The sequence below is a fragment of the Mesoplodon densirostris genome, chromosome 5, assembly GCF_025265405.1.
Source record: "Mesoplodon densirostris isolate mMesDen1 chromosome 5, mMesDen1 primary haplotype, whole genome shotgun sequence".
Lineage (NCBI taxonomy): Eukaryota > Metazoa > Chordata > Mammalia > Artiodactyla > Ziphiidae > Mesoplodon > Mesoplodon densirostris.
In genome coordinates this window covers 84,935,817-84,959,137 of record NC_082665.1, presented here as the reverse complement: position 1 = coordinate 84,959,137, position 23,321 = coordinate 84,935,817, and the positions used below count along the sequence as shown (strand labels likewise).

The window sequence follows — 23,321 nt, the reverse complement described above, 5'->3', positions numbered from 1 at the left end:
AGCGGCCCAGCGCTCTTCCTATTGGCTGATGCTACGCAGTTGACGGTTGCCGGGAGACTGCGCCTGCGTCTTGAGGCTCTCAAGCCCCGCCTCATCTCGGGGCCCGAAGGCCCTCAGGGCGGAGGAGGGAGGGAGGGAATCCGAGCATTTCTCAGCGTCAGCCCGCAGGCTGTGGAGCTCTGTTTCTGCTGCTGGAGTTGCCTCTTTTTACCGTCCCCACGGTGAGTTTATAAAGAGCTTCTCTTCGGTCCGAGAAGGCGGCTCTGGGTCCCTCTTCTTTCCCTGTAGCGCAGGCTGGTGTACTGCATGTGTTTGGGGCTTGGTGATGGAGACGGCTGGCTTGGGTCCCGAGTCTTGGGTCCCTCTTGTCCCAGGTGGAGAGTTTGGGAGACCTCGTTTTCCTCCCGCCAATAAGGAACTGCATTTCCGTGAGGGAGAAGGCCCTCTGTGGTGGGGAGGCGGAGAGGAGCTGGACTCCGCCGAGCTGGGCGGCTTCGCGGCGGCTCGGAAAGGAGGGCGCCTAGGCGCGTTGGGAGAGAGGCCCGGGAGGATTTGTCGTAAACCTTCGGGAAGGGGAAGGGCAAGGGCACTGATGTTTCGAGCCCCTTCTCTGGGAGGCGTTCTCATTGGACTTAACCGCGTAGGTGTAGTTATGCCCATTTTACAGATGTGAAACGTCAGTTCTGAGGGGCACTAGGTAAAACTGACCCAGGGTCTCTCAACATTTAAATGGCATAATTGAGAGATGAACAGACGTATTAATGGGTAAAACCTAAATCAAGATTTATAATTTTAAGCTGGCAAAATATTTCACTCTCATGGGTGCTTCTTGTCTTCCAGTTAACTTTCAGCTGTCTAAAATGACCGTGAATGTTTGCTCCGTCATCACGATTGTTGGCTAATATTTTCAAGAGCTCATAAGATACTTGACACAATAAAAAGAGGTCCTTTGTGGCAATTAATTTGGTCACAGACTTGGGATTTTCAAGGTACAGGTGATACCTCTCCTGCTGCACCACAGCTGTTGATATTTGTCGCTACTTTTAAAAAAACACAGTGACGCTTAGAGAAGGTAAACGTCAAAGACAGTGAAATTACCACGATATCATTCCCTATGATATCGTACTTAACATACGTTTTGAGAATATAAGTCTAGAACATTAAGATAAAATTATTTTTATTTTAGAATAAAAATAAAAGAATCTGAAAAAGTTGAAGACATATATTCAGTCTCCAAACCAGAAGGTCAACAAAGTGGTAAGTTCTGGGAGATTAAGTAAATACCAAAGAAATTTTCAGTAAATTTTTACTGAGTGTATGATTTAAAATGTAAGGGGAAAGTTTTAAATCTTTTGAAAAAAGGTGTGTATGTTGGTGGTGTATAAAATTCAAACCATATAGAAGGATCATAAAGTGAAAAGTAAACAACTCCCTTATCTCACCTATATCTTAAAGTTAGTCACTGTTAACTCTTGTTTACCCTTCTAGAAATCTTACAAGGATGTGTGCATCTTAATACAGACACACACATTTAACACATACAGATCTGCAAGTTGAATTTATTAAGTTATCTGGATACCTTTTTACCATGTATTTTCATATTGATCTGCATTCCATTTTAATGACCAAGTAGCTATCCTTTAAAGTAAGGTACTATAGTTTATTCTGGCAAGACGAAATTTTGGTTTTAGGTGATGTTAGTTTTATTTATTTATTTTTTAAAATAAATAAATAAATTTATTTATTTATTTTTGGCTGCACTGGGTCTTCATTGCTGCGTGCGGGCTTTTCTCTAGTTGCGTCGAGCGGGGGCTACTCTTCGTTGCAGTGTGTGGGCTTCTCACTGCGGTGGCTCCTCTTGTTGCTGAGCATGGGCTCTAGGTGGGCGGGCTTCAGTAGTTATGCCATGCAGGCTCAGTAGTTGTGGCTCGCAGGCTCTAGAGCGCAGGCTCAGTAGTTGTGGCTCACGGGCTTAGTTGCTCCACGGCATGTGGAATCTTCCTGGACCAGGGCTCGAACCCGTCTCCCCTGCATTGACAGGTGGATTCTCAACCTCTGCGCCACCAGGGAAGTCCAGTGATGTTAGTTTTAACATTTCTTTTCAGCAAACATATTGCTGAATTTTCCCCACCAAATATATATGTATTTTTCACTTTCAAAAATATTAAAAAAAAGCAAAGAAAATCTTAGCTGCTCGTATCAGTTCCTGGTTAAATTGCATTAATAGTTTCCTTTTTGGTTTGGGGAAACAGGTTGATGTCAAAATGCAGGAAAACGGTGCAAATGGGCAGAGTTAAAATCAGATCTGACCATAGGATTTTTTTGGAAAGAATTAGGTGATCCTTCATTATTTTTGTACATTTATATGTACAAAAGTATTTTTAAAATCTTGCCCCATATTTATAGATGGCACAAATGTAGTATTTCTAAAGTAAGTCTTGAATTGCATAAAATGTGCTTTTTATCAGGTAGGGCCACAAAGATGTGAGACCCAGCCTGGGAAGTGGCAGCTCTTGAATTTTCCTAGACTTATAGCTGACTCACTCTAAGTTCTAGAGCAAGTCACCTAACTATAATGTGGCAAATTTCTCTTCAGAGGGTGTAAAATGTAATGAATGTTCTATAACCATTCATGTTTAGAGATGAAAGGCAATAATGCATTAGGGAATTAAAACTTAAAAAATAGTTTACACAGGAGAATGGGTAATGATATTTTTGGTACTGCCCAGTTCTCCATCATCTGCTGTCAGTGCTGACCATCCATAATATGCTGGTTAGACATTATGGAGGCTCCATAGGAAATCGGCCCTCTGGAGAAACACTGCATAAAAAGTTTAGAAATTCAGTAATGTGTTTGTTTTTGACACTTAAGCACAAGAAATTTGTGAAATAATTTATACGTAGATGATTTAGCTTCAGGTTTATTTCCGAGAAGATTTCTTTCTTACGTTCATATTTCTTGGTGACTTTTAAAAGGGAAGCAGGAAATCTTGAACTAAGTTATCAATTTGTACTTGGGCTTTTAGTACCCACTGGAGGAAAATAACATTTTACATGGGTTATTTTAATTTAATTTTTTTGTTTTTTAAAATTATAGGGCTTCCCTGGTGGCGCAGTGGTTGAGAGTCCGCCTGCCGATGCAGGGGGCGCGGGTTCATGCCCCGGTCTGGGAGGATCCCACATGCCTTGGAGCGGCTGGGCCCGTGAGCCATGGCCGCTGAGCCTGCGCGTCCGGAGCCTGTGCTCCGCAACGGGAGAGGCCACAACAGTGAGAGGCCCGCGTACCGCAAAAAAAAAAAAAAAAAAAAAAATTATAGATTAATATAAATCAATTCTAAAATTAATATGACGGGAAAGGCTGGTTAATAGGCAAGACACTTAAACATTTTTAAAGTTTTTTATTGTTTTGAAGCATACATAAAATTTACCATTTTAACCATTTTTAAGTGTGTAGTCAGTGGCATTAAGTACATTCCACATTTTTGTGCAACCATCACCATCTGTCTTCAGAACTTTTTCATGTTTCCAAAGTGAAACTGTGCACTCATTAAACAATAACTCTCCAGCGCCCCCGTAACCCCTGGCTTGTTTATTTAAAAAGCCAGCTCTTGGGTTTATCAACTCTAACAATTTTCTGTATTCTAATTCATGGTTTTCTTCATGCATTAGAATTGTTTTCTTCTGCTTTTCCTAGGTTCATTTTCTTGTCTCTTTTTTTTAGATAAATCCTTTTTATATTACTTCTTTTGTTTGTTAATGAAAGTATATGGCTTCAGCTCTGCCCTGTAGAACTTTTTTTTAACCCTGTAGATTTTGCTAAAGAGTATTTTTATTATTTCACATGGATAAATTACATCTTGGCTGGGTATAGAATTCTTAGGTCATATCGTTTTCCTTCCAGATCCTTGTGGATATTGATTGCTACATGTCTTTTAGCATTCCTAGTTGCTTTGGAGATGTTCTGGTTATCTGCTGCTGTGTAACAAACGTCTGATGGTTTGGATGGCTGCATGTCCAAGATGGCTTTTTCACTCACATGTCTGGCACCCCATTGCTTCTCCTTTTGGCCTCTCTCATCAGCAGAGTAGCCTAGACTTTTCACGTAGTGAAGAGGCAGCAATCTGCTAGGCTAGCTAAGGGCTATACCCAGAACTGTCATAGTGTCACTTGTACTGTATCAGATTGGTCACAGCAGTCACATGTCCTGTCCAGATCTTTTTTTAAAAAAAATATTTATTTATTTATTTGGCTGCATGGGGTCTTAGTAGTTGCGGCACGCGGGATCTTCGTCACGGCATGCGGGCTTCTCTCTAGTTGTGGTACAGGCTCCAGAGCACACAGGCTTAGTTGCCTCGCAGCATGTGGGATCTTATTTCCCTGACCAGGGATCAAATCTGCCTCCTGTGCATTGGAAGGCAGATTCTTAACCACTGGACCACCAGGGAAGCCCCAAGCCCAGTTTTTTTTGAGGAGAGAATAGATTCCATCTCTTGATAGGAGAATACCAGCAAAGTCACATCATAGAACAACATGTGGGAGTTAATTGTTGTGGCCATCTTTGGAAATTATAGTCTCCCAGAGAATTCTGTATTTTGTTTTCCTTTTTTGGGTATGTTACTTTTCTTCCTGGATACATGTGGGATTGTCTTTATTTATTTAAAATTTTAATATTTTTAATTGTATGTTAATAGTTGAAAGTAAAACAGAACTTAGGCTTATAATGAAAAACAGCAGCCTCCTGCCCTCACTCTCCCCACTCTTGATTCCTGCTCTCCAGAAGCAGTCCCTTCATTTCTTTTAAATATTTCTTTTGGTATTGCTTCTCTATTCATAAATAATTTGCTTTTAATGTGACTTCTTGATTTTTCACTTTTAGGCACGTATTGACTTCTTAGAAGATTAAGGTAAGTTCTTAAACTTTGTTTCCTTCCCTTATTCCCTCCTCCCAACATAATTTTGTCAGTTTCTTAGTTTGGGCTGTTATAACAAAAATACCATAGACTAGGTGGCTTAAACAACAGTCATTTATTTTTTTGCAGTTTTGGAGGCTGGGAATTCCAGGATCAGGATGCTGGCAAAGTTGGGTTCTGGCGAAAGCCCTCTTCCTGTTTTGCAGGTGGCCATCTTCCTGCTGTGTCTTCACATGGCCGAGAGCAGAGAAAGAGAGGCAGCAAGCCCTGTATCTCTTCTTCCTATAAGGGCCTAATCTCATTCATGAGGGCTTTACTCTGATGACCTAGTTACCTCCCAAAGGCTCTACCTCATTAATACATTAAGGGTTACGATTTCAACTTAACGAGTTTGGGGAGACACATTCAATCCTTAACAGTCATGCTTTTTGGTAAAATCAATATTTAATATTTAAAATATTATAACTGATAGGACAATTGAGCTATATTATGTGCTGTAGTATTTCCTCTTTTCATGATTCCATCACTTTTCCCTAAATTTAGTTTTCTCATTACCTCTCAATATGTTCAGACACATGAGATATTCTGTCAGTTCCATTTATTTACTTAAAAGCATTCCTTCTGGATTTCTGTCTTCTTCCTCCAGACTACTATCTCTCTAGGCTTGCTGCACAGTTATCCAGGACTTCATTTCATAGTTATCCTGGTGAGAATTATTGTTTTTCTTTTCTTCCTGCAGCAGCTTCTTTAGAAAGGGTGGGTGATGGGTGGTTCAGTTTTGAGACGTCTTGTGTTAAACTGTCTTTAGACTACCTTCAAAATTTATTTACTTTGTCTGGGTATAGAATTTTAGGTTGGAAGCCATGTTTTCCCGAGAATATTGAAGAATTGCTTTATTGTCTTCTAGTTTCCAGTGTTGTTACATACACACAGCATAGCTAAATCCAAGATGTTCACACCAGAAAATACTCATAGGAAAAATTTTTTGCTCTTTTATTCCCTCAGGAGTCTAGGCTGGTTATGGAAAATTTCTGATGCATAAAATTTCATACTTGTTTCTGTAAAGAACTAGCCCCTAAGCATGATAGCCACCTTTATCTTCTGTTTCTCAGGCAGCAACCAGAGTTAGAAAGTTCCTGGCCTTACATAGTTATTTTCAACCAGGCTTACTTCTGTTAGCCAGTTCTGACTTAAATATTTGTTGCCTAAAATCAGTTTTTCATAAATCAGCTAGAAGAGGGTAGTCTTAGATTTGATTTCTGTATCTTCAAGTTATCTACACGTTTCTGATTAAATTTTGTTAAAAATTTTATGTGCTATGGAAGTAACTTTTGAGACCAGGATATTTGCTTCCACTTTATGTAAGTTTAAGGGATGATATTTTCTTTACAATATTGTTATTGAATATCTTCATTCTAAAGAAAGTTGAGCTTTTGGGTCCTTAAATGAGTTCCCAGGGAAAATGATTTCTAACTTTTTGACAAATATAGGACTTTGGAGGGAAAGGTTGGGTTCTGTTTTAGGGTTGATTTTTGGTACTTACATTAAATAACTCTAATATTAAATCTAAATTGAATATATATATCCAATGCTCAAATTTTATTCCTTTGCAAAGTGCTATTCTCTTTATTCTGTCATTATGAATTCTGACATCACTGAAATAAACTGAGAAACGTTTGTTTTTCTTGGGTGGTTTTTCTATTTCAGAGCTCTCTGTAGGTAAAGGGTAGTCATAAAGGCTTCCCAACATGTAGGCACTTAAATTTATCTGCAGTGAATGTCATCTTCTGTTGTCCAGTTACTTTTGTTTCCTGGAATGCCTCACAGTTCAGGCTTATTAGTCTCTCACATCTTGGCTCATTACGTTTCTTAATATTGTCAGTCTGGATGGAGTATTTTCTATTTTCTGATGGACTCTTGATAAAAGCTTTTCCTAAGCAGAGATTTTGCTATTTAAAAAAAAAAGAAAAAAAAAAAACCCAAAAAACTAAGGTCTGGCATTTTATTAACATTGGTCTCTTAAGGGGCAGTGTTTATTCAACCAACATTGAGTGAATGCCTACTGTGTGTCAACTTCTGTGCTTAGACACAATTCCTGCCCTTATTGCAGGCTTATATTCTAATGTATTGAAAAACGTTACAAAATTCTTTATTTTTTTGACTGCGCCACGCAGCTTGTGGGATCTTAGTTCCCTGACCAGGCATCGAACCCAGGCCCCGGTAGTGAAAGTGCTGAGTCCTAACCACTGGACCTGCAGGAATTCCAACAAAATTCTTTTAAATAAAATCCATCTGGGTTTCCCTGGTGGCACAGTGGTTGAGAGTCCGCCTGCCGATGCAGGGGACACAGGTTCGTGCCCTGGTCCGGGAAGATCCCACATGCCGCAGAGCGGCTGGGCCCATGAGCCATGGCCGCTGAGCCTGCGCGTCCTGAGCCTGTGCTCCGCAACAGGAGAGGCCACAACAGTGAGGGGCCCGCGTACCGAAAAAAAAAAAAAAAATCCAAGTGCTTGCTATAAAGTAGAAGTGCAGTGTTCAGTGAGATTAGGGGACCTAATCTGGGGGAGGAGGTGGGACTCAGGTTGAGACTTGAAGAATTAATAAGTTTGGTTTTGCAAATGGTGAAGATGAGGCGCATAAGAGCTATAAAAAGTCTGAAGAGGTTTTTGTTTCTTAAAAGTACAATTAGTTATTTGTAGATACTTCTAACAGTTTTTATAGAGGAGGATTTGGTAAGCTTTAGATTTTGCATGAATGGCACGTGGAAGGCTTGTTGGAAATATCAGTAATAGCTTGCCAAGACGTCAAGTTACTTGTGTCAGAGAGGGTCTCTGAACTGTTGCTGGATTTCTTTCATGAACGAAAGATGACTAATGCTGTTCTTTACCACTAATGCTCTAGTGGTCCGAAATTCATAATTACCACAATCAACACTTCATCTTTCAAACTTCTTTATCGCAAGGACTAATTCAGAAATATTACTCCCTTCCAAATCTTCAAATTAACATTACTTGATACTACTACACTGTGCTGATTCAGGGCTTTAGGCATACACACCAATACTCCAATTCAAGAAGCTTGAAATTTATAGAACAGTTAGAAATTTAATAACTTACTTTAGAAACTGTGGTTGAGCCAACTGGAAGTGTGAATTGAAGAATGTAATTTTGTTAAGAATTAACTTTTTATTTCATAGAAATATTCAGTCTTACCTATTCATGATTTGTGTATAGTTTTGATTTTAGCATCTTAGATTGTAAAAAGTTGCACAGACTAGTTATAATCATTAAATAGACTTCAACAGAACACCCCAAAGTAAATAAGCTCTTAATGGTGATCAATTATTCAGTGTTAGGAATTGCATTATATAGAATGCTAATTTTAAAAATCTTACTCTTTTAAATGACGAGTACAGTATATTAACAATTTGGAGGTTAACACCTAAAACTTTACATAATAATGTGCATCTGTCTTTGTTTTATGTAGAATTAAAATACTTTTTTCTCTTGACAGGAAATGCACAATTTTGAGGATGAGTTAACATGTCCCATTTGTTACAGTATTTTTGAAGATCCTCGTGTACTACCGTGCTCTCATACATTTTGTAGAAATTGCTTGGAAAATGTTCTACAGGCATCTGGTAACTTTTATATATGGAGACCTTTACGCATTCCACTCAAGTGCCCTAACTGCAGAAGTATTATTGAAATTGCTCCAACTGGTATTGAGTCTTTACCTGTTAATTTTGCGTTAAGGGCTATTATTGAAAAGTACCAGCAAGAAGACCATCCAGATATTGTCACCTGCCCTGAACATTACAGGCAGCCGTTAAATGTTTACTGTCTCCTGGATAAAAAATTAGTTTGTGGTCATTGCCTTACCATAGGTCAACATCATGGTCATCCTATAGATGACCTTCAAAGTGCCTATATGAAAGAAAAGGACACGCCTGAAAAACTGCTTGAACAGTTAACTGACACACACTGGACAGATCTTACTCGTCTTATTGAAAAGCTGGAAGAACAAAAATCTCATTCAGAGAAAATGGTCCAAGGTGATAAGGAAGTTGTTCTCCAGTATTTTAAGGAGCTTAGTGATACATTAGAACAGAAAAAAAATTTTTTCCTAACTGCTCTTTGTGATGTTGGCAATCTGATTAATCTAGAATATACTCCACAAATTGAAAGAATGAAAGAAATAAGAGAGCAGCAGCTTGAATTAGTGACACTGACAACATCTTTACAAGAAGAGCCTCCACTTAAATTTCTTGAAAAAGTTGATGATGTCCGCCAACGTGTGCAGGTCTTGAAACAAAGACCACTCCCTGAGGTCCAACCTGTTGAAATTTATCCTCAAGTAAGCCAAGTACTGAAAGAAGAATGGAGCAGAACAGAAATTGGACAGATTAAGGAACTTCTCATTCCTGAAATGAAAATTTCTCCAAAAAGGATGCCATGTTCCTGGCCTGATGAGGAAAAAGAAGTTGGATTTTTTAAGATTCTAAACATTGTTACAGTTACACTAATTTCAGTGGTGCTGATGCTGATCCTCTTTTTTAACCAACACATAATGACCTTTTTAAATGAAATCACTTCAATATGTTTTTCTGAAGCCTCTCTATCTGTTTACCAAAGTTTATATAAGAATGTGCACGATTTAAAGAATATACTGTGTCACACTTTATATTTACTGAAGGAATTCATGTGGAAAATAATTTGTTGAAAATTCAAATCTGAATTGTTTAAGTAGGCTTATTCTGTACAGCAGAGACTAATGACCATTGCTAAATGGAACAATAGGGGTAGCATGGATAAGTAAAATAGCAAGCTAAAGTTTATTAGAGTTGCAACAAATATAAATAATCCCTTTCATGCTTCTGTTGAATAGAAAATGTGTCATCAAAAGTTAGAAATGAGACAGAAGTCTCTCGTTTTCTGAAAACCAGAACAAAATCCAGTAATTACTTGATTTTGAGTATTATCCCATTTTTATTGGTTTGAGAGGTTGACTTAGTATCACTGTGATATTTAAATATTCTTGTACCAATATTATCTTTTAGCATTATATACTACAGTGGTTGGTTCTGCAGTTCTTTGTGTATACGTAGCTTTTAATTAAAAGATGGCAAAATTCCAAAAGGTATAAGCTTGACACTTTTGAATGGACAAATAAGGATGGTGAGAAGAGGTTTTAAATTCAAGTAGCAAAGTCTCATAGTGAGAGTGGACTGCTTACATTAAAGATGTGTTTGATCTTATGTACCTGATCCAGACATTAATGTATTTTAGGTAGATTTAAGAGCTCTAAAATGTTTATATCAGCATTCACTCCTAATAAAACTATTGCTTTGGGAAACCTAAAGTGCCATTAGGGACCAAACAGTAACATTCCCTAGTACTTATTATTCTATGGTTTGTGTAAATTTATTTTAGGATTGTATTTAACTTTTGTGTAGTCTTAGTCATGTCAGTCAAATCAGTTCTTGGCTAAAAACTCTAAAACATGTTACTAGAATGGAATATTGATATATCCCTCCCTCATATTGTCTTAGATTTTCTGTTGAACTTTCTCTTATGCTAATGCCAAAGTACCAATAATTCGATCTTATTTTCTTGAATTGTGTTATAAAGGGAGCCTACTCAGTTATTAAGTCAAATCCCTTTTAGTTTCCTTTTTATTAACAGGGACTGAACCGTGGTGCTTGTGGTAGGACTCTTAGCCCTTTTGTCCTTGTAACCCTAAGTACAAGCTCACTCACTTTCCAGAAATTCCAAATTGGCTGTAGCTCTTGGATCACATATATAGGAGCCTTACTTTAGTTCACAGATTTTCCAGGTCAGATTAGGTCCTATAGCTGTGACTGTACTCAGGGCACTAGTTCTAAAATACTCCTTAGTGTCTTATCTACTGAGAACAACTCTGAACACTAAGGTGGCTGGCTGTATTGTCAATTTATGGTCAGAATCAGAATAGCATGACTTGTGTGGGCAAAGAACATCTGGAGGTGGAGGAGGTATATATTCAGCTTACCAACTAACTTTAGACTGAAATTGCATCGACTTGATTAAAGTAATAGTTATAACACAAAAATGCCACATACTTTTTGGAATACGTATAAATATTAGTAAGCACTGAAATGTTAGGTATTATGTGTCAAAATTGTAATCTCATATTTCTCGTGTATTAACCCTCACTTTTGTAGATTAGGAAACAGACACAAAAGTAAATTGCCCAAGGCTATGTATCTAGTATATGAGAGACTCCATGTATTCTTTTCAGAGTTCATCTGTCGTGCTACATTTTTAAAGGATTTAAGCCAAGATTTTTAAATCTAATATATGTCTATGAATCACAGCTAAAAACTGAAGCATTTTAAGTTTGACCTTAATATTTTTTGTAACTTGCCAGTTTTTAGTAGAACTTCACTGTTGGATAAATTTTATGCAGTGTGCATGACTATAGTCAAATATACAAATAACTGAGTCTTATACATGCTCTTCTCCTTTTTGTGTTTTTATCAGGAGGATGAGACTGTAAAATTTAAAGTATGTAATCCTGAAATATTTCTAAGTTTTTATGTATAACAAAAGTATATATTTTAATAAACTCATTTTGATATAAGCATTGAGTGGCTTAATAGGGCAGTCAAACTCAGGAGTGGTTGCTTTGGAATTTCCACATGGGCTACGGGAATTATCTATCTACTTTAACTCTTTGAAAGTTAGTACTGGGCTTCCCTGGTGGTGTAGTGGTTAAGAATCCGCCTGCCAACGCAGGGGACACAGGTTTGAGCCCTGGTCTGGGAAGATCCTGGAAGATCCCACATGCTGCGGAGCAACTAAGCCCGTGCGCCACAACTACTGAGCCTGCGCTCTAGAGCTAGTGTGTCACAATTACTGCCCACGTGCCTAAAGCCCGTACTCCGCAACAAGAGAAGCCACCGCAATGAGAAGCCTGTGCACCACAACAAAGAGTAGCCCCCGCTCTCAGCAACTAGAGAAAACCCACGTGCAGCAGTGAAGACCCAATGCAGCCCAAAATTAAATAAATGGATAAAATAAAATAATTTTTAAAAAAGTACTAAGCTTTACTCCATTGGTTATTAAAATATAAAAATATTAAATTCCATTCACCTCTGTTCTCACCAATGAAAAAGCCCTTGATTATGATGACACTTTTTTCTAGTTACTTTTCCCTTGTATAATCTTGATTTAAAACAAATGACCATACTTGAATTATAGATCTTGCTTTATTTAAGTCCATGCTAATGTATTTTACACTTTAACGGTTATATTATGATACAGACTGTCTTTGTTGGGTTTTAGTACCTAAACAATACTGCACTGAACATGGTAATTTTTAATTTTAATTCCTCAGGATCAATATTCTAGAAACTGAATAGCTAGGGCAGACTTTGATTCAATACCAAAATTTCTTCTGAAAACCAAGTGGTTGCTGGCTTACTTCCAGTAGCATTATAATATTCTTGGGCTAATACAGTGTAACACAACAACAAAAAACGCTTGACAACTTGATGGGCAAACGGCACTCCATCTTAATTGCCATTTATACTAAGGAAGTTAGTCCTTATACACTTTATTCTTTTTCTGAAGTGGGTATTTTTCCTTTTCAACTAATAAGATATCCAAGTTATTTCAGACATATTTGCTGACCCTTTTTGCAAGTGTTTTAAACAGTCAAGCATATCAAATTTTAGAAAAGAATACAATATTTAAATTCTCATCCTTATAATTCAGAATGACGGTTTAAAAAAAATGTTCCTAGTATTTGGGTAATAAATAGTGACTCTCTAGACTCTCTAAATTACTAAGTGGAATACCTTAAAAATTTTACTATAGTAGCAGTTGATAGGCTTCTCCAGCGTAGGTCAAAGGTCCACGACAGTATGCTGTGTCTTGGTAACATGATCTAGTTTAGAACTGTACTGTTCACTTTTAACTCTGCAGGTAGCAGTTTGGGGCTAAGGGTAAGTCACCTGACCCCCCCCCCCCCCCAGGCATCTTATTTTCTCCAGTCTGCTGCTTACAAAGTTGTCAGTTTCTTACAATCTCCTAGAAGCAGGTATAGAGAATATTTTATTAGACTTGTAACATGTCTCTTAAGTAACAGCATAAAATAGAAACTAGTGATATGATCCAGTTTAAGAATATGTCTTTTATATAATTTATAACCCTTTACAAATAGGAAGTCAGTAAATACAGTCCGCTGAATCTGTGGTGATTCAATCTGAGAAACCTTCAGTATAAACAAGTTTAGCAAAGTCCTTTAGATGCAATTTCTTTTGGGTTTACTGCAACACTTTTTGTTATATTGTATGTCTTGTAAATTCCAATAAGTCTATCTGAAATCTCAAACATATTATTTCGAAGAGAAATTATTATGAACTGGGCATTTTTTGTTTGTTCCTAAAGAGAAAGAAAAAATAAATTAGAAAAATTATACATGTATTGTAAACATATAAATCATATAATAAACATCTCAGCTTTACTTCCCTGAAATATTTCTTGACAGTAAATTCAACATGACATTGATAATTAACATGAAGAATGACAACACGGATAATTCATGAAACAGTATTTGCGTTTGAGAAGAATTCGGGTATTTGGAAGGATGGTTGCCTAGAATTCTTCTAGTAGAAAAAAGATATAGAAAAAAAATTTCTAGCTGTGTTTCTGCTACTAATTTGCATTATCCATTTATATTTCACTTTTCCAAAATGGAACTATTTGGCTTAAATAAAGGATGTGGTCTCCTTTAATACCATGGGATGTGGAATTAGAGAACAGGGAAAAAGTTCAAAAGAAATAAGTCAAAGAATGTCAACTGTAATGTTTAGGGAACCCATAAAATTTTCAGAATGAAAAGCTCTAAATGATTACTTACATATATATAAAATGCAACAATGGAAACATTTTTGAAATCAAGGGCTGCATCAATCTCATCCATGAAGTACAGGGGAGTGGGTTTGTAGTGGTGAAGAGCAAATACTAAAGCCAGTGAACTAAGTGTTTTCTCTCCTCCTGAAAGGTTGAAGATCTTCTTCCAACTTTTCTTAGGTGGTCGGACACTGAAATAATTAAGAAAATCTCATTAGTCAAATTAGTTGTAAAGCTAAATTAAGACTTCGTGATTTGTTTCCCATAACTGGCTTCTACCACCTTCCTTGGGAATCTCTAATTTCCTTTTCACAAATATAAACTTTTGAGGGGTTCTTTTATAAACATGTTATTGGAAGATGAACACATAGGAACACCTGACAAAAATTTAAGATTTAAACAGCAAGCCAATAAGTAATTCTTGGTATTTTCCCTCTGTTTCCAATGCACTTTTTGCTTTGCAATTTTAAAATCCATGTTAGATTGAAATGGCTCAAAAATTAAAAGATGAACTAGACAAATACTCTGTAAAATCAAGTATTTACTGTTTGCCTAGAATTTATGCTGTAAACTAATATCTAGGCAAACTAGTATTTATGAAATAAAACAAGTTGTACATCTAACCTTCACATCCCACCCCTAAAAAAATACTGAGTTTGGAGAATAGGTAGAGAGAGATAACAGAAGAATCCGAAACTCAGTATACAGCATAATTACAAACCTGAACATGATTCCTTCAGAGAAAGGATCCAAGCTGTCTACAAGCTCCAGCTCAGCATCACCTCCCAAAGTAAGCATCTGGTAATTTTCCTTTAATTTATTTGTTATTATATAAAAAGCTGCCATGAATTCATTAAGCCTTTGTTTCCGAAGATCTTCATATGCCTGTCTAAAATTATCTCTTTCATAAGTAATTTTGTCCAATTCTGCTACCCGTTGTAAATATAATTCTTCCTATGAAAAGAATGAGAAAAACATCAGTTATACATCTGAGATGAGAAATAACACTGCTAATTATATAAAATAAAGGCCACAATTTAGGCTAAGGTCTAGAGACCTTCCTGACTATTACACAGTTTATTTGTACCTTCTTTTTATACTCTGCAATGGCACCAAGGTTTGGTTTCATTTCATGACACTGGGCTTCCAAAAGTGCAATTTGATTTGTTATAGAATCTGGGTTCTTGATTGCTTCAAGATCTTCTGTGCTTAGAAGTGGAATCTCTTCAACAGGATTATCTTCTATGGGATGCAATGATATTTTTGAAATCTAAAAGTTTAAGTTAGATCAGTGTTAGAAAAGGCATAGTATTATAATTCATTGTTAAACCTCACAAATTAATATGACAAACTGCCTATCAAAACGACGTATACTAAGGAGTGGTAACTAATTTGTGTATCAACTGTGTTTCAAAGGACTTCAAGAAAAATAGTTGTAGTGTTCCAGGTGTTCATGTAGCCATTTGTTAAATCTCCGTTATCAGCCCTGGGGTGAAAATGTTGACTAATTCTGACAATTATGCATATTTTTCTGTATATAATAACTCCTATATACTGTTCATTTTGTCCCCTATAAACCTGAGAAGTGATTATACACCATGAAATTAAGAATCACAACATACCTCAAAAACACAAAAACAAAAACCCTAACCTTTTTTCATAAAGGATATCTTAAAGTTACATTTAACTATCCATAACAATTCTCACCTCTTTTTGCCAGTATTTTATTTTAGAATTATGTTCACCAATATGACCATCTACTTGTTCAAGTTTTAACTTAATACTAAGTGCATCTTTTTGAAGAGCATGTTCATTTTCCTGAATTACTTTTAGTTCTTGAAGTAGGTTACGATGTTCTTTCTGGATCTCTGGTAAGGACTCCTAAAAACCAAGAAGAAATGCTACAGATATGATCTTCTCAAACAGAACAGGGATTTTCACATTACAAAGATGAAGAAGCGAGCAATATCTCCCCACGCCCCTTCCATTTTAAATGAAATGTTTTTATTTACAGAAAAGTTACAATACAGTACTCATTTTTATTGTACAGATGAAAGTTAATACAAGTTTAACTTACTGAGTGCTTACTAGGCAAGGTATTGATATCTATAAATCCTAATTGCTTGAAATACCACCCTCTCCCCTCTCCATGTCTTACCTCTGCAGCATTTGTATTCTTTACAACCTCTGCTGCTTTGTCTTCAAGACTCTTTAGCTCTGCTGTTAAGTCATCTACTTCTTTCTCAGTATCTTTTATTTCTTTCTCTGTGCGAAAGACAGAGTCTTGTGCTTTTTTAAGATTTCTAAACAAGCAAAATCATATATTAAAAATGTGGTAATGTGTGATTTGTTATTCTGCTTCTGAAAACCTACCAAAGAACTTTTCATGACATTAATGGAACATTTTTTTCTATCACAGATTTTAAAATTTATGATTTACTAAAATCCTTGAATTGGTTTTTTATGTTTATACATACACTTGTGGGATATTGTATATTTTATTAAACTCTCAGTATAAATTAATAAAACTTCTTTACATAGGCTTTTAGACTTAGACTATGAAGCAAAATTGTTCATTGGATTATTATATTCTTATCATTTTCTTGTCAGATTGGAGATTCTTAAATCTTTACACCCATGAAGCTATACCATCAAGTAAATAAATACGCCCTGGTTCAAGTCAGGGCAAACAAGTGTTTTTGGCAGGGTGGAGCAGGGAGGAAACTGGACACATGACAACACACACACACACATACACACACACACGACTATTTTTTCCCTTAATAAAGTTACTTCTATTTTGACTGATAACTGTGTTTAGGCAAAACATATGGCTTATTAGCACCTTATCTTTGAACAAAAGACATTGTAATAATGGAATAACCAGATAATCAAATGTGACTAATGTTATAATTTTAAGACAAAAGAAACAGCTGTTTACATTTCAACATTTGTATACATACTTAGCTTTAATTATTTTAGAAATACTTTAATACTCTGAAAATTAATTTAAAAAAGGATCTATGTTATGAATGTATTAAAAACTTTTTGTGACAATGGAATAATCTAGTTAATTAAAAATTTAAGTTATTAAAACAATTTTGCTAAGAAATCTCAACCTTCTTATTCTCCTAAAACCTAGATCTATTTCAATGAATCACTCTCTACTCCTTTAAGCCAGAGAAATGAAACTCTGACTTCTATGTCCTCACAACTTGGGAATTATATAACCACATTTTGCCAAAGCATACCCGTTTTATTTTTTTGCGGTACGCGGGGCCTCTCACTGTTGTGGCCTCTCCCGTTGCGGAGCACAGGCTCCGGACGCGCAGGCTCAGTGGCCATGGCTCACGGGCCCAGCCGCTCTGCGGCATGTGGGATCTTCCCGGACCAGGGCACGAACCCGTGTCCCCTGCATTGGCAGGCGGACTCTCAACCACTGCACCACCAGGGAAGCCCCCGTTTATGTTTTTAAAAACTAGTCATATGATGTTTATTATAGGTGTCCACCTATTACACTCCTATTAGGTAACAACATGTCAGAAGGGCTTAATAAGTAACAGTAACAGAAACATTTAATGGACATTAAGTTTAAATATTAATGGGATGTAGGGAAGAGGAAGACAGGGTAGTATGCATACTCTACCTGTCAGCAGTCTTGATTGCTACTTGGGCTTTAGTAATAGCAGAAGCACATTCATCTAATTGTTTGTTTATTTTATCAAGCTTGTCTTGTTGGGCCTTGAGTTTATGGTTATTGATTTCTACGATAATATTGTGTAACCTTTTCACCTCAGCTTCCACTTTACCAGCTCTCTCAGCCACATTGTTATACTCTGGAAAAAAAAAAAAAGTGAAATTAATTTGTGTTTCTACGCTAATGAGCATCACTTGTTAGATGTAAATCTCTTCAGTCAATATGACAACCTGATGCATGCCCAAGAAATTTTAGACATTTAAGGAAAAGTACCTCAAAAAAAAAAAAAAAAAAAACCCCAAACACAAAACCAGAATGCCCTATGTCAAAACAAATGGTGTTATATAACAACACATGGTTAAAGTCTCTGGCTCAGCTGTGAACATAACCCACTTAACTCTTACTGGCTTCATGCCCTGAAGCTCTTTTCAAAAGTTTTCAGGGTACTTTGACTATTGGTCTCATAATGATTTTTACTCTTAGATAGACTATGTGCCTGACTACTGCCCGGGGTGAAGAAAATTGTGGTTGTTTTATTCTGCTAACCTAGAGATCTCCTCCATATGTTATAACAAAAAAAGTGGGGGGGATAGGATGAAGTGGCACTCTTCTCTGTGGCCCAGAAAGTTGTGACACTTCCTAGAGTCCCTTGTACCTAGGGTTCAGACATAATTAAGTCCATTCAATCAAAAAAAAATTCACACAATTTGGATAGCAAAACTGATGAATTGAGCATGTTTCTGCTAGCAGTCATGGAAAAGTCTGAATTTTCTTGGTGGTGTTAGAGGCTCTGGTGTCCCGTCAAAAGCTTTGTGAATGTTGACAGGCAATGGCATTAACTTTGACGGTGTAGATTATAGTAGGTACAATGGGCTTCTGTTGTTGGCAGTTGTAGTGTCATCTTCCCAATTTGGTATTTATTTATTTATTTGGCTGTGCCAGGTCTTTAGTTACGGTATGCTAACTCTTAGTTGCGGCACGTGGGATCTCGTTCCCTGACCAGGGATCGAACCCAGGCCCCCTGCACTGGGAGCGTGGAGTCTTAGCCACTGGACCACCAGGGAAGTCCCTCATCTTCCCAATTTGAGAGATGACTTTCCAGTTGTAGAAGAGGCAGTATAGTTCCTTTCATGGTTCTACAGAGTAGCTCTGGAAATTATTCTTGATGTTCAACCTAGAATTTCTTAAGCCATCACAGCGATTCTGTAAATAATCTTTTACTCTGTTAAACACACACACACACACACACACATGCACACACAAATCATATCTGTACTAACCAGAGTGGATTCTGTTCTCCGTACTTGAATCCTAATCACTATACAATATAGGAAGGATGAAAGGTGGCAAAAAGGTAAGGAGCTCAAGCTTTCAATATCTATGTCTAGAAAAGTAAGCAAAAACAGAGCCAACTTATGGAAAGAGACTCCCATAAAGCTCCTATGGGAGGTGTGTATCAATACATTTAGCATAGGGGAAAGGAGGTAGGATGTGCTAAGAGGAAAAGATTAGATAAAGACTTAACTGTTGTTCCTCTAGATTGTCTCTTCTCTCCTGTTAGGTAGATTGGAATTTCAATATTCTCCAAATCTCACAACTTAGTATTCATCTTTTTGTCCTACATTATCAGAGAATTCTTTAGTCTGATCTTTCAAACTCATCTAGTGAGTTTAACTCCAACCTCTATTCCTTGTATTTCTGAGATCACCACTTGGCGTTTTAAAAAAACAAAGCAAAACAAAACCCTGTCCTTTTTTGGTCTTCTGAATCCCCTTTTCCCTCTAAGGATACTAAGATAATGTATTTATTGAAGGAATTGTTTTGCTCAAAGTGGCGATGTTCTCTGTAGTTTAAGTTCCATTAGGCTGTCTGTATGCTTAGCTCCCTTGTGGGGTAGAGTACCAGCTGCTGTGGGGTCTGGCATCATGACTTATACTGAGGGATGGGCCAGGTATGCAACTGGGAAGGGTTCCACCCTACAGAACATCTTCTTCCTTATTTTCAAGTACCTAACATGCATTAAAAATTCTTTTCCCTATCTATAGTAGCATGTCTATTAGAAGTAGGAGGGGAAAACTAACATCAGATAGTCTATAATTTTGAAGTCACTATTTTATACCACCTTGCTCCCCTTACTCTATTCTCTACGCAACAGCCAGAGATTTTTAAAATCTAAATTAATGTAAAATGAAATATTTAATCTTAAAGATATGCTTGCAGAAATGGGCTTCCATATTAGATATTAACAGAGTCTACTAATAATAGCCAGTGTTTCCATGAGAAGAAATATATATGGGTCTCCTAATAAAGTCAAGGATTCCCTTTCAAACAAGAATACAGATTCCTGTAGTCTCTCTGTGAAAGTGCTGCTATAAATGACAAAGATACACATTTTTTGTTTTAATTGACCATTAGGTTCCATCAAAGCAATCACAACAAATATTGTAGGTGTTCTGGGAAGGGAGGGGTAGGGTGAAGTCCCTGTGTTTCCAAGGACAAAATATATACCCAAAATAAATGCAAGGGAAAAAAAGTCCTGTCAGATTATATCACTTCCCTGTATATGACTTTCCAATGGCTTTTAATTTCACATGGAGGCAGGGCTTATAAGGCTCTACATTATCTGGATTCTTCCATCATTTAAGTCTAGCCACTCTGGCTTCCTAGTGTTCCTAGAAACTTCTGGCATACTCCTTCCTGCCCCAGGGCCTCTACTTACTCTACATTCTTCCTGAAATGCTCTTCTCCCAAATATCCACATGTCCACTCATACTTCCACTGGGTCTCTGCTCAAGTATCTCTAGTAGTGGCCTGTCTAACCACTGTGTCTATCTGAATCCCCATCCCATCCTGTTTTCCTGGTTTTACTTTTATCACCTAGCACTACCTGATACAGTATGCAATGTATTTGTTTATTATCTTCCCCATCTCTTAAGTGTGAGTTCCTTGAAAAGAGGGCCTTTATTTTGTTCACTGCTTGACCAACAGCACCTAAAACAAAGCTTGGCCAGTAGCAGATGCTATCTGAGTGAATGCCTCAATATTAAAAACGTAGATAAATATGACCACAAAAATAAAAAAACGAATACAGCTATATATTAATATTCAATGTGCCCAGTGGACATCTGTCTGCTTACAATCTTTTTACCTCTTTTTCTTTTGGAAGAAAACTCGACCTCATTTTTTGAACATTTGGATAATTGCTCCAATTCCAGTTCATCTAGTTCTTTTGGATGAACAATAAGTATCTGCCTTCCTTTGCTCATGAACCAGACTGTAACAAGGGTCTTTCTTGAGGACATGATGAAGGCTCACTGTGTTTGCTGGTGTCCCTAAGATACTGTGTAACTCACCATTACCTCCTCATGCAATAAGATGCACATCTACCTATGTTTAATTGAAGCCAACATGGAAATAGAAGCATGGGCTGCTCAAGTGCATGATCAGAGGATTTTAATGTCAAAGTCAATTCTGACTGTGAGCCTATGAACTAATTCCCTTTCTTGCTGAAAGATTCTGGTAGAACACTTATATGTTTATATACAAGAAGAAAAAGTTCTGGAAGGAAAAATGTGTTTTCTCTAAGCTCTCAAGCAAATAAAATAACTACTATCTTGAAGGGTCCTTAGGAAGACTGGGCCAAAGTATACAAAATATAAAATTAAAAGCATGGGTATCAGAATCAGACTGCCTTGTTCCTGAATTCCTATACCACCACCATATGCTATGTGACCTTGGCAAATTATATAAACCATTCTGTGCCTCAGTTTTCTTATCTGTCAAATGAAGTACTTAATAGTAATTTATAACCTTCTGAGAAATAAAAACAGAAACCATAAAACAGAGTGGTCACTTGTCTATAATATATGAAATCTGCTACTTTTTATTCTACAAACTGCTATCTTAAACATGCCAAATATTACAAACCTGTTTTTGAATACACAGGGGGGAAAAAAGTGTATATCCTTAAACATACCTGTCTTGAAAGCAGTAACATTTTCTTCTAGCAATTTCTGCTTTTTTTGGTCAGGGGCTGTAGCAAGTACATTAGCTTCAAGTTCCTTAACTTGGACATTCAAATATTCTTCTTGCTCTGATAAACGCTACAGAAATGTTTTAAAATTCAAAACTGTTAGTATTTTAAACTTACTAACAATAACATTTGCTTTAAACATTCCGAATTTAAAAAAAAGGTACTTAAAATCTTTAAGAAAGAGACAAAAACTAACAAGAAAGGGCAGAAAACACGAACAATTAATATAAAAATCGAAAATGGCCAAAAAAACTCATGAAATGTATACACTCATTATGAAGATAAATTAAAATGCTATTTTTTAGTATTTACATCAGAGTAGCAAACTTACAACAAACTGAAGAGTACCTAGTGTTCAAAGACTTGGAAAAATTATTTGCATATGCTACTATGAGTAAATGAATTAGAACCGTCTTTTTGAGAACAATTTGGCATTATGCAACAAACACCTAAAACACTGTACACAAACTGGGTAATAATTATAGTTTTAGAACTCTAACCTAAGGAAATAATTGGATGAGTGTATTAAGGTCTGCCTAACAAGGATATTTAAAACACAGCAGTGTACATAGTCAACACAGAAAAATATTTATCAAACTGTGATATGAACAAAATACACCAATACAATTGCACATAAAGTAAATGTACATTGGCTTGGAAAGAAAACTGTAATTAATAAGTGAAGAAAAGTTAATAAGACTCATTAAAAATCCATATGCAAATTTAATATGTATATCAATATCTACCATATAGATAAACACGTACATGCAAACTAGACACACTAAAAGTTGAAGGACATACATAAAAATTTAAGGTGATAATCTTTTGGGTATTTTCTAAAAACTGTTTTCTGATTTTGTTTTTTAAAAGAGACTGTGGGGCTTCCCTGGTGGCGCAGTGGTTGAGAGTCCACCTGCAGATGCAGGGGACACGGATTCGTGCCCCGGTCCAGGAGGATCCCACATGCCGCAGAGCAGCAGGGCCCGTGAGCCATGACCGCTGAGCCTGCGCACCTGGAGCGTGTGCTCCGCAGTGGGAGAGGCCACAACAGTGAGAGGCCCGCGTACCACACACACACACAAAATAAATAAAAGAGACTGTGGGCATGTATTGCTTTTTTGTAATTAAGGAAACATTCCACTTTGAGAAGAGAATGAAATAAAGGGTCACATAGTTGCTAAGGGAAGACATATTTCTATGGAGTACAAATGGAAACCAGAAATAGCTGTGGTTGGAGCAAACACTGTGACAGGGCGTTTATCCATTAGTACTCAGGGAAACAAAATCAACAGATGCACCTTACACCTAGAGACCCAGCCTCCTCCACCCCCCTTATATTTTAAAATTATAAGCAAACAGCAAAATGTTTCTGCCAAATTGCTGTTGAATTCCAATAGTTTCAGCTAATATTGATTAAAAAAGTACCTGGATGCTTGCAGTAAACTTTTCTAGTGTATTCCTCATTTCTCGTTCACTATGCTTTAACTTAACTACTGCTTCTTCCAGTTGTACTTTCTGTTCCTGAATTTGCACTGCTTTTTGAGAGTCTCTCTGCAACTGTGATTCCATTTTATTTACCTACAAAGAAGAATACCAGTGAAATAAGTTTATTCTAAGAGTCATTTCAGATTAACAGCAATTTATGAATGAAGAAAGCCCAAATTTCTGATCTTAAAGACTAGAAACAAACCAAACAACCCAGTTCTAATTCCAAAACCTAAAGCTTAGGAGATGGTCAACTAATTTCTGCATCATAGAATCAGATGAAGAGACAATTTTAAGCG

General features: G+C 36.8%; 2 protein-coding genes across 9 annotated transcripts in view; one reads left to right on the top strand and one right to left on the bottom strand.

Annotated features, from left to right (window-relative positions):
- The first annotated feature begins 98 nt into the window (after nucleotides 1–98).
- On the top strand, nucleotides 99–11,955 carry TRIM59 (tripartite motif containing 59). 5 transcript variants are annotated; one of them, XM_060099087.1, is made up of 6 exons: nucleotides 99–221; nucleotides 841–1,072; nucleotides 1,187–1,257; nucleotides 4,877–4,904; nucleotides 5,557–5,616; nucleotides 8,424–11,955. In XM_060099087.1, the coding sequence occupies exon 6, from the start codon at nucleotides 8,427–8,429 to the stop codon at nucleotides 9,630–9,632; it is 1,206 nt and encodes a 401-aa protein (XP_059955070.1). In that variant the 5' UTR covers nucleotides 99–221; nucleotides 841–1,072; nucleotides 1,187–1,257; nucleotides 4,877–4,904; nucleotides 5,557–5,616; nucleotides 8,424–8,426; the 3' UTR covers nucleotides 9,633–11,955. The 5 variants fall into 5 exon arrangements, with proteins under 5 accessions (XP_059955070.1, XP_059955068.1, XP_059955067.1 ...); XM_060099085.1 differs by lacking the exon at nucleotides 5,557–5,616 and having other exon boundaries at nucleotides 841–989; XM_060099084.1 differs by lacking the exon at nucleotides 5,557–5,616.
- Nucleotides 11,956–12,140: 185 nt separating this feature from the next.
- The window catches only part of SMC4 (structural maintenance of chromosomes 4), a 35,504-nt gene continuing 24,323 nt past the window's right edge, over nucleotides 12,141–23,321 (bottom strand). For all 4 annotated transcript variants that reach the window (XM_060099078.1, XM_060099079.1, XM_060099081.1 and 1 more), the window contains exons 16-24: nucleotides 22,963–23,115; nucleotides 21,481–21,607; nucleotides 17,454–17,643; nucleotides 15,966–16,110; nucleotides 15,515–15,688; nucleotides 14,895–15,077; nucleotides 14,529–14,761; nucleotides 13,815–13,998; nucleotides 12,141–13,336 (exon numbers count right to left, since the gene is read on the bottom strand). In XM_060099078.1, the coding sequence (XP_059955061.1) occupies nucleotides 13,184–13,336; nucleotides 13,815–13,998; nucleotides 14,529–14,761; nucleotides 14,895–15,077; nucleotides 15,515–15,688; nucleotides 15,966–16,110; nucleotides 17,454–17,643; nucleotides 21,481–21,607; nucleotides 22,963–23,115 (1,542 nt within the window). In that variant the 3' untranslated portion in view covers nucleotides 12,141–13,183. The remainder of the gene's footprint in view (nucleotides 13,337–13,814; nucleotides 13,999–14,528; nucleotides 14,762–14,894; nucleotides 15,078–15,514; nucleotides 15,689–15,965; nucleotides 16,111–17,453; nucleotides 17,644–21,480; nucleotides 21,608–22,962; nucleotides 23,116–23,321) is intronic.

What these genes read in the sequence shown, in the direction of transcription:
- TRIM59 (XM_060099082.1), top strand. Translation starts at nt 8,427, where the DNA reads ATGCACAATTTTGAGGATGAGTTAACATGTCCCATTTGTTACAGTATT.